At 34.3% G+C, this 10845-nt stretch overlaps 1 protein-coding gene across 1 annotated transcript; it reads right to left on the reverse strand.

Moving 5' to 3' along the window:
• Window positions 1-2165: 2165 nt before the first annotated feature.
• LOC138321748 (palmitoyltransferase ZDHHC12-B-like) lies at window positions 2166-10832 on the reverse strand. Its single transcript, XM_069265678.1, has 6 exons — window positions 10761-10832; window positions 9388-9587; window positions 8689-8831; window positions 7958-8104; window positions 7269-7435; window positions 2166-6782 (listed from the first exon to the last, which is right to left on the reverse strand). The coding sequence occupies exons 2-6, from the start codon at window positions 9518-9520 to the stop codon at window positions 6449-6451; spliced, it is 924 nt and encodes a 307-aa protein (XP_069121779.1). The 5' UTR covers window positions 9521-9587; window positions 10761-10832; the 3' UTR covers window positions 2166-6448.
• Between the last annotated feature and the right edge of the window lie 13 nt (window positions 10833-10845).

Below are 10845 nucleotides of genomic sequence, written 5' to 3' on the forward strand. Positions count from 1 at the left end.
CATCAAATACATAGTATTTACCCATGTATTCGTCGAACAGGTGTTCGGCCCTTGAGATTTTTTTTACCTGTGTCACACCTGACTGCACCGACCAACATGGATAATTGCTCACGATCTTGTGTTTATACAATTGGCGTGTCAAGCCTTTAGGTAATTAAGGGATTAACGGTGTCATTATTACCTACCTACACGATCGCAAGCCGTTGTTTAATGCTAACTTTATTTAAATATTTCAGAAAAGGCATTAAGTTATTAATGTTTCTCTCGTAATAATCTTCGTTGTAAATACGGAAGTTGTTGATCCGTGTTAATAGAAAGTACGCATTGTGAAATGACAAAAGAGGCGGAAGATATTGCTGACGTCCGCCTAATTATAAAAGTTTATTTTTTTTAAATTTCTTCGTTGGTTTCATTCGACAGGCTAACACAATGTTATTTGCCGAAAGATGTAAACGATATCAAACGATATATGCAAAGTACATTTTATCAGTGCGTTCCGTATCTTTTCATGTAAATTGTATTTTGTAACTTTACTCGTAAGTACTAAATAGACATCTATAGATATCATTTCTTATGTCCGTAAATATGCTGGTTAATAACTTTATTGTGAGTATGTATTTTGTAAATGTTTTAAATAATTTGTGATAATTAAATAATAGAAAATGTACTCCTTGTTGACCAATATGGATATTGTACATTAACCTAGATGACGAGCGCTTACTCTGATGTGAATGACATTTTATTTAGGGCTTTCTCATTAGCTTTTCCAAACGCTAAATTTATGTTATACATTTTTTCAACTTGATATTGCTATCAATACAACACTTAAATAAAGAAATCCAAAATGCTGAAAGATAGGGTAATTAAAATGTCATTGCCGTGCATTGTTTGTCATAGTTTGAAACCAGACATTTTAACTGTCGATCTTGACCAACCTCGGATGAGTCGAATACCCCGTATTCCTCGAACTATTGACCTGGTCCCCTGCAGTTCGAGTTATAGGGGTTTTACTGTATATCTTACTACTACTACTAATTAAGTTATCTCCCTTGGTCCCTTATTGTGCATGTTCAACTTTTGGGCCACTTTGAAAACAAGATTGCCAGCTGCTGGAATCTTTTCCTCAACATTCCAAGGGTTACTATCACTCATTATATCCACCCCAGGAATTTAGTGTAGAAAAACTAAAGACAGTTTAGGAGAAAACAACTGACCAATCACATACTTCAGTATCTTCCTTTGAAAATAAGAGACTGATGCATATTTTCAAAGCCACAATGTACCGTTATTTGAATCTCTGATGTTCATCAAAGGACCTTGACTACATGTCTTACCTGTTTTCGTAAGCACAATCTTTGGTTTTGCTATGACATATTCCAGGGGTGGGTATATCAACAGAGATAGTAACCCATGGAATGATCGAAAATGGCCATGAATGAAAAGATTATTCACAAATTTCATCTGCTGGCCTGGCTAACCATGGTCCTTAGTTATGTATAGATTATTTCTTGAGCGATCTGTATAAGATTATTGGACTGCTATACCACTTCGTCGCCAGTAAAACTTCATGTCAGCATTTGTAAAAATCATAAACTTTAAGTATGGTGTATCTGGTATCTATGTCTCAATGATCAAATTTTGTGAGCGATACATTTTGAATTAATGAGAACATCTGACACAGTCGAAAAATTACTATGATATAAACTTGTATTATTTTGAGCATTGTATATCAATCCAGAGACTAAATGAGTTCTTGGCCATTTTACGAAACCTCTAGTGATCTGATTACTATGGCAACCAAAACCCTCTATATAGTGATCTAATTACTATGGCAACCAAAATCCTCTATATAGTGATCTGATTACTATGGCAACCAAAAACCTTTATATAGTGATCTGATTACTATGGCAACCAAAAACCTCTATATAGTGATCTGATTACTATGGCAACCAAATGTTTCAGAAAATAATTAAAAGCCTTCTTGCATAATTACACATGGTTATGAACATCATTGTGAAGTGTCGTTGAAATCCGTCCTGTGAATTAAGAGTTTTCCAGAGAATATTTGCAGAGGACAAAGTCATTAACAAAAGTAATTCTGATGCCAAGGAAACACTAACTTCTGATGAAACAAAAATTGAAAAAAAATGACACTTAATACAACATAAAGATGAAAAAGAAAGATTTATTCAGGAAATTTTAAATTACAAAGCTCAGAAGTCCTGTTAATGCTGTATATGAAGAACTAAATTTCACTGATTCACAAATACAGTTTCAAAGTGTCATACAGTTACAGCAAAAATAATTTAAATACATAATATATTGGTTTACTTTGCCATGTAAAACTTGTTTCATTTAGTGGAATGTTGTAATGAACAACCTCTCTAAAGAATTTACCGTATTTGACCCAATAAGGACCCTTGTCAATTAAACAACTGAAAGAAAACAAATAGGGGAGAAGGGGGCGCTTGGTAAAACCAAATTTGAATTAGACTGTTATAAAATTATTGCACAATGTAAGTCATATTAAAGTCTATATGCAAAAGAAATCAAATAAAGAAACATACAGTTTTCATATTTTCTGTCTGCATTTCGAAAGAGGGTGGGCGCTGATAGTGATGGAGAGCTTATTGGGTTGAATACAGTATCTAAGATTAATATGTTAACATATATGAACGTGTAAACAACAACAACAACAACAACTGAACCAGCAGTATTTGAAAGTTACACTCAACATAAAAAAACACTGCTATAAGTCCATATTGTCAAACAAAATCTGAAAACTAAATCTTTATTAATAAGTCAACATAATAATAACCATAGCACATTATAGACATGCACTGCAAAGACAATTGATATCTGTATATCATTACCTGTATTACAAGGCCAGATTCAAAATTAACATCATGCTACCAAAGTCTTGCAAAGCATAAAACATAAATTATAATGAAAATTTTACTCTGGTTTTGTAAGCATCACAGGCACTGAGGTAGAAAAAAACAAACCAATGCATGTGAACATACAATAGTAATTTATGTCCCACCCTATTTATTCAACGTTGGTGAAATTATGATAGAATTTTTAATAATCAAGAGTTTTCAAGTTCAGTGTATCTGTGGGAGATTTAATCAAGACCAACATAATACATAGAGGGGTTTCTGATTATTATTTAGCAAGTTAAAGTTTTTTAGAAAACGTCATTTTTTCTCTCAAATTTGTTCCCATGGAAATTGTTCTGCATTAGACTTCTAGAAATCATGACATGGTATCCTATACAAAGAATTCTATCTACATCTCTGATTATGTTGCTAAAAATCAAACATTTGATCTTTAAGGCTCTTTTAAGCAATTAGATTTCTTTAAGAAATATAGTATATATCTTGTGACATGACCTCTCTTGTCTCCATATTGAGCGACACAGTGCAAGGCATGAAATAAATGTTTTCTCCTCTCAATCACTTGACCTGATGCATTATTGTCTGCATTTGAATTCTTCAACTCCCAAACAGGCACCTGCCCCTAATTGCATCAAAGTTCCTTAATTTTGAATTAAAATTCTCCTAAGAAAAAACATTACAGAAGTTATATAAGTTCAGAAATTTACCTTAACTTCTGTAATGAAGAATTCAAAGTAAAGGGATTCCTTATAGTTAAGGAACCTTGATGAAACTCATGGCCCCTGACACACCAACTTCACAAGTCAAGTGTATTCAGTGCTGAAAGTATCATACTGATTCCACAAGACTAGCAATGTTTCTGACACACGACAATTGAATACTGAACTACTGTACATGACATACAACAATTTAAACAATTGTCTCTGCATCAAAACATTTTCTTGAATAACATAGGGATCTGACACATAACAACTAAACTATTACCTCATTATTACATTTTCTTCTTGTACACCTGAATCACAACTAAACTACTACAACCAACATACAACAATATTCTCTTGACTTAAGCTACACAGGAACTTGAGAAACGGAAACTTTATATACTACAGAACCCGACATATGTCATTTTGAACTATTGTCTCAACAGTACATTTGTTATGCATTATCTTTTCTTACACAGGGACATGACAAACGACAACCCAAACTGTTCCTGACACATAAACTATTGCCTCTATATAAATCATACATTTTCTTCTTTTACACAGGGACCTGACACATCACATACAGTAACTACGACCACAATCCTTATCAAACATACCCTGTTAATGAAATACTCTAAAAATACAAGGTGTATTGCTCATTTCGTGAAAAAATACAACTCACTACATCTAAACCTGTCATTCATTTTTATTGCTGTGTCATTAGCGTCTATTACCGTATAAAAGATATAAAAATATTTGATTAAATTGTACCTATTTTCAGGTACAGCTAATCTACTTATTTCACAATGCAAATTCCTTTCGACACCTGAGCTCATGTATGTATACCTGTATGTGTAGCTAAAATATCTCCTTGATATTTTATAGCCCCCAAAATACTATGCCTATATATATAAACTGTGTTATAATAGGCTACCAGGTATAAGATTATAAAACTCTTTCACATAAGGGTATGAAGGATGGGGATATTCCAACCGAGGTATCTTTAGAGTTTGATTTGAGTAGTTTAAGATCTATTGAACAGACAATGTCATTTGAGGATGTGCTAGGTTCAGAAGGTGGAGTACCTGGAGAAAAACCACAGACCACTGCTCAGTACCTAACAACTGGCCAATATGGGATTCAAACTCTCAGCTGAAATGGGGAGGGCTTGTGGTAATATGTTAGGACATCATAACCGCTCGACTACCACAGCCCCAAATCATAGGGTGGAATATCCTTATCCTTCATATTCAGCATATGAAAGAGTATTTTTTCTCTCCTATCACATCATTTATGAAAATTTATTTGCTTAAAATATTACAGTTTCTGCTCGCGACATGGCTATTGAATTCGTCATTTTTTTAGTGACGTCATATTACATGAAACGTAAAATAAATAATATATATACACATGTATTGGGTTGTATGGGTGTTGCAAAATTATGACAGTCTAGGGGAGATAATTTAGTTCAGAATATGTAAAGAGTGGAATCAAGACTTAAGATGAATAACCTAACAGATGTACATGTATTTGTTTTTCATCTGAACATTAATATGTAGCAGCAACAAAGCCCATTAAATCTCAAAGAAAGGTGAAATTATAATAATATCATATCATACCAAGTTATTTATGTAAAATAACCATTTGTTTTCAGACATAATGGGTGGTCATGATCATGTAATGGTTAAAGTGAAAGATTTTAACTTCTAGTTATTCCCCATATATACAATACTTATATATGAAACAGTTTTGAAATAGAAATTAAATGCAAAGAGCAAAATCTAGAAAATTTGACTTTGTGTAAATTAGTAGTTAACATATTTATGACTATAACAAATAATCCAATGGTCCCTTTAATATAGTTTATACATTGAGAAATGAAAAATATAGATCTGATATAAATTTCTCTTTTGCAGCAGTTTTACAAATAATTGAATACATTTCAAAATATATTTTGTAATAATGCATAAAAATACATTTTACATAATATCACATAGCATTGGAGAGACACAGTAACAACATTTAGCAAAGCATTTCTATGGCAAATTGGAAAAAAAAGATTTTTGAAAAATATAAATATTTTTTTCTTTGTCATTATGAACTATTTTACCTTTGAATATCACAAAGTTACTTCCCTTGTGAGTAGGTATCCTTTGTAACGTCATTATTTTGGGAGGGAAACTCTTTTTCTCTCAAAACCATGCATGACGTTACCCCTGAAAACTGTTGACGTCAAAATCAATACCTACCCGCAAGGATATATAACTTTAATATGAAAATACAAAATATATTAGAAATAAGCTTGACAACAGACACTGCAGTATGACATCACAGACAGATTCTTTCCTTTGCTATTCAAGAAACAAAATTAAAACTGCTATCACAAAACCTTGCTCTGTTATATATAGTCTTTTGGTAATTTTTTAATTGACCTTTGGCGAATCAATTCTTGATTACCTCAAACGTGATCATATTACAATAATAAGTTAAAATCTTTGTTAAATCTAATTAAAATCAGTGTAATCCCACTCCACTCAAATGCTCTAATACATGATATGAAAAATTCCCATTCAGGGTCACCTCAGCATGACCCCTGGCCTAGAATGGGAACATCTCTGGATGTTTTTGGAGTTATTCATACTTCAGAGGGATTCAACTGCAGAGATGATTTCATGGGTGACACACTCATCTTAGTGGTCATGCTAAGGTGAACCTGAACGGGATTGTTAGATCTTGTATTGATGCGTATCGTAGTGGAGCGGAATTACAAATCTATATATATAAATTTTAATAAGATTGATCTATGTGCAAATAGGTGAAAAAACAGAGCACAACAGACTGATATAACCTCTACACTATACCGCTGTTCTTCTTGCGCATCTCTGTTTTCTTCTCATAAAGGACTTCCCACCTTCTGCTTCTGGTCCGACACAGAAAACAGTACATGTTATGGAAGCATCCCTGATCAAACGGGTTATAGTCATCGTCGAGATATTTAAGGTATGTTATCTTTTCCCGGGCGGCACATTCCCATGTCGTCATGTTTCTTACCATAAGGTAAGAGTGGAAAGCGAGAAGTCCAAATACAGAGAAACCACCGAGAACCAGCACCATTATATCAATAAATAGGACAGCGTTGTTATGGAACCAGCCCTCCCACTCATTTTCACGGTCAAAGGCCCGCCTGTAACACAAATACATTCATAATGAGTAAAATATATTATGGTGCACATAAGTCCTAAGGGTCTCAGTCAAATACATTAATTATAGAATAAATACATTAAATTTCGAAAATATTGCATATAGTTAGATATAATTGTTTTTACATATTCAGATCTGTTTAAAGTAGATATTATTTCACCTCACTTCATATGAATTGAATCAAGAGGTGGACAAGAGTACCAAAAGCATGTTTAAGTTAGACAAATTGATACAGTAAGGTTTCCTTCAGTAAATTTTCTATATTATTTAATACCTGTGTAGTCTTCTGCTGCATGCCATTTCAATACAGTAAATCAAAAGTCATATAGTACGTGTATTACAAATCAAAAGTCATTTCTGCAAAACAGTGGTACAATTTCTGGTAACTTTTTCACTACAATGGTTTAGGTTGAATATGAACAAAAACATCACAGTTAAACTAAACAGTGTGTTTTCTTTTTATACTGACCATGTAATTACAAATGTCCAGAGGATAAGAATTGCTGTGGACAGAAGGAAGAGCCAAAAGAAGCGGTGGTTCCTCTCCCCGACACACGTCTCCAGCCAGGGACAATGATGATCGTACTTCCTCACACACATCTCGCAATCTTCACAATGCTTACTTCTCATTGGTTGCTGTAAGTATCCAATCAAAACCATCACAATTAATCAAAAGCCAGCATGTGTTTTAAAAGAGGTCAGTTAACCATCTTACAATATCTTCTTATTTGTTGTTGCAAGTAAATTACATTGTATAAAATTTATTACTAACAATAAATCAAGCGGAAACCAAAACACATGTTTTTTATTCGATTGGTTGGGAGGGAAAGGAGGTTAATTTTCAGAATGTGTTCATTCATCCGAAAAATCTATGGATACTTCCAGACATATTTATTTAATTTCTTATCAACAGCTTACAGGACAAAGCAGGTATTTGATGGACATACAAAGGACACACAAGAAATGCCACAAAATGGCACAAGTTTGATCATTTGAACCAGGTAACATTAACTCATTCACCCCTGGAGACACATTTAAACACTTCGAATTCAAAGGCTGGAACAGTCCATTATGAATTTCCAGGGGTGAATGAGTTAAGCTTTTAGATGTTACCTCCATTTTACAATCATCAGAATATCTAGTTTTCTGAAGTTTTACCTCAATTTCACAATAATCACAGTATCTGTAAAGTTTTTCTGTGTCTATTTCTCCGGTGGCTGTACGTAACATTGGTGTATGGTCCTCTGTGTCAGGGTCAACATCCTCGTCGCTGTCATCCTGAGGGGGACGAGTCACAGCTGATTTCTACAGAAAGGTAAAAATTACACTCATTAAAATCACAACTGAAACACTGACCTTTGATACATGTTACGAAATAAGAATTGTGATCTTTATATCAACAGCAGATGTAAATGTACCTGTAATAACTTCTTCTTTGGATATCTCAGATATCAAGAGAAAGTATCAAGATTTAAGCATTGGTCAACTTGAAATATTCTCTCAAAGTCAATCTAGTACATATGAATTGATTAGCTTATTAAAATAAATGTGTGATTAACTTGAGCAACATTTGAAGTTCTTCAATGTAACATGCTGTAGAATCATTATCGTGTACCTCAACTGCTCTGTTCAAAGTCAGCTTGTGGCCCATCATCCTATAATATCTCAAGCACGACCATGCTCTTCAGAACCTCTTATATACAGTTCAACCTGTCTAAGACCACCAAAGGGACAAGGGAAAAGTTGGTCACTATAACAAAGTTGTCTTTATATACACAGGTCAAATCAGGACCCTAAGGAAGTGACAGGTAGTCTTTATACAGAGGATATATCCCTAATGCATGTTTAGCTATATAAACAAATTTTGCTTTGAAGATCTACTGCCTTACCTTACGTCCTAAATTATTAGTAGGAACGTATCCAGGGTCGATGAGACAGGCGGTGAAGTACATGACTAGAGAGAATATCAGGAGTGCCACATAGCTAATTCCATACAGAGGGTCAGAGAACTCCACCAGGGCATGCTGTAGGGCTGTGGAAAATATAATCATACATTAGACACATTATGGAAGCCTACTTATAGGATATGTTTGTTTACTTATAACCCCAAATTTCGATTTACAGTATTTCTATAACTTTAGAGAGAGAGAAAACAAGAGGTCAAATGGGTTAACATTCATGCAACTAATCAGGGGTTGACACTAACTTTTCTCTTTAGCAGACCAAATGGCTGCCATGTTGTTATCCTTGGCAGCCCTGATTCGGTTGGGGGGGGGGGGGGGGCTGCAGTTTGGTACAGCAGTCAGCAGTCAGCTGCCGGGCTACTGCACTAAATGTCATTTTGCTTTGGCCGCCTGATATTTGTTCACTGTTAGTGTCAACCCCTGTCTAAATATTTAGAATTACACAGAAGTAGAAAATAGACACTACTTAACATCATCGATCCGTTTTTCATATTTACCCTTGTAATATATATATATAGGTGCAAAAATTGTGCAGGTAGTAAATTGATATGGAGCGAAAACAATATTCAGCAGATCAGGTATTCAGAGAATCCTAGGCCATGGACTACAATGAACAGTGCTTACCTGTTTTTTTGAAAAGCAGAGTTGTGGGTACAGCAAGACAAATCAATGTGTGAAATGCCCTGATAAACAGACCAGCACCACATGAACACTTCCGGCAAGACATATTAATTCTGGTACAGAATCGACCAATCATGCCCTAGGGAGCTCCTTAGCACTGGACACACCCACTGGTCCACTATACAGCATCTTCATCTCTCAAACTGTTGAATCAAATAACAAAATTGTCTTTAATAGGATTATTGATTTTATTTTCAATAAATTAAATGTCAAATTACAAAATATATGTACACATGTAAACATTTATAAGCATGATATATATGTCAAAGCTGTATAAATGCACTTTCAAAGGATATAACCATTTCTAAGTACAATGTGACAATACATGCAAATATGGGTATTTCAGCCACATAGTCCATCTGAGCTAGCTTTTGTGGCTGCATGGATGAGTGTTGGTACTGTTTTTCATAGCTAAGCAATGATGAGCATGACCCTCTCGTGAATGACAGCACCCTATGTTTGGGCCTCTGCATGTTACACTAGTTGGCAGCATACATTCTGTAGGGTGCCCTCTGACAGCACAGGAATCAAGCATGACTCATGGATGGGTGACCGCTCCGTTGGTTCCAGTCCTGGCCTTAACAATTACACATTTTTAACGAACATGCTTACAACAAATTCATGGTTATAATATAATAATTTTGACTTCTATTTTCAAGGCTCCTATATAATAAGGTAACTAGAAAATGACCGATGGGTGCCAATGTAACAGAGCACATGATTTGATAGTACAAATATAATCGTGTTGTGTTGTACTGTAAAATGAATATAATATACAGGTACTATCGAAGCACACTTAACATGCATATGTTCACCTTTAAACTAAGGTTTGTATGAACCCAGCACTACCAGAGCATTTCAGAAGTTAGGAAAAGAGTTTCCCCTTAACTTTTATAATGACCGATATAATACATATGAATAGTGAAATAATAAAAGTTCCTCATTTATCAAAGTTATGGACACAAACACTTAGGGATAAATATTATTGTATAGTTATATGTATATAACGTTAGGGCCCGTATTACTGATCTTTAATAGTAATACGGGCATTACGGGCCATATATAACTGTCATCTTGGTCATATGTCAGTCACTATATATATCTACAGTATGTATATTGTATGATTTATCAACCTGTCAACTGCAATCACCTGTGGGTTGATCATGGCAGAGCCAGAAAAGACTGAGTGTGCACATTTGTACATGAAGTGTCTGCTTAATGACATTTTGGTTATATTCCCAATGACTAAAAGAAATGGTAATAGATACATAGATATAGCATGTGATAGGAATAGGCTATACAAATTGTAAACAAACCTTGAATTTTGCCAAATTACAACACCATCACGAACGAGAAAAGCTGCAGATATGTTCCGAAGAAATAACACTAAAATAAAAACCC

The sequence above is a fragment of the Argopecten irradians genome, chromosome 4 (genome assembly GCF_041381155.1).
Source record: "Argopecten irradians isolate NY chromosome 4, Ai_NY, whole genome shotgun sequence".
In the NCBI taxonomy this organism is placed as follows: domain Eukaryota; kingdom Metazoa; phylum Mollusca; class Bivalvia; order Pectinida; family Pectinidae; genus Argopecten; species Argopecten irradians.

Coding starts and splice junctions, on each gene's coding strand:
- LOC138321748 (XM_069265678.1), bottom strand. CDS start 9,520: ATGATTGGTCGATTCTGTACCAGAATTAATATGTCTTGCCGGAAGTGT. Junction 8,105..8,688: donor CTAATAATTTAGGACGTAAG/GTAAGGCAGTAG, acceptor ACCTTTCTGTAG/AAATCAGCTGTGACTCGTCC. Junction 6,783..7,268: donor TGGACATTTGTAATTACATG/GTCAGTATAAAA, acceptor TTTGTGTTACAG/GCGGGCCTTTGACCGTGAAA.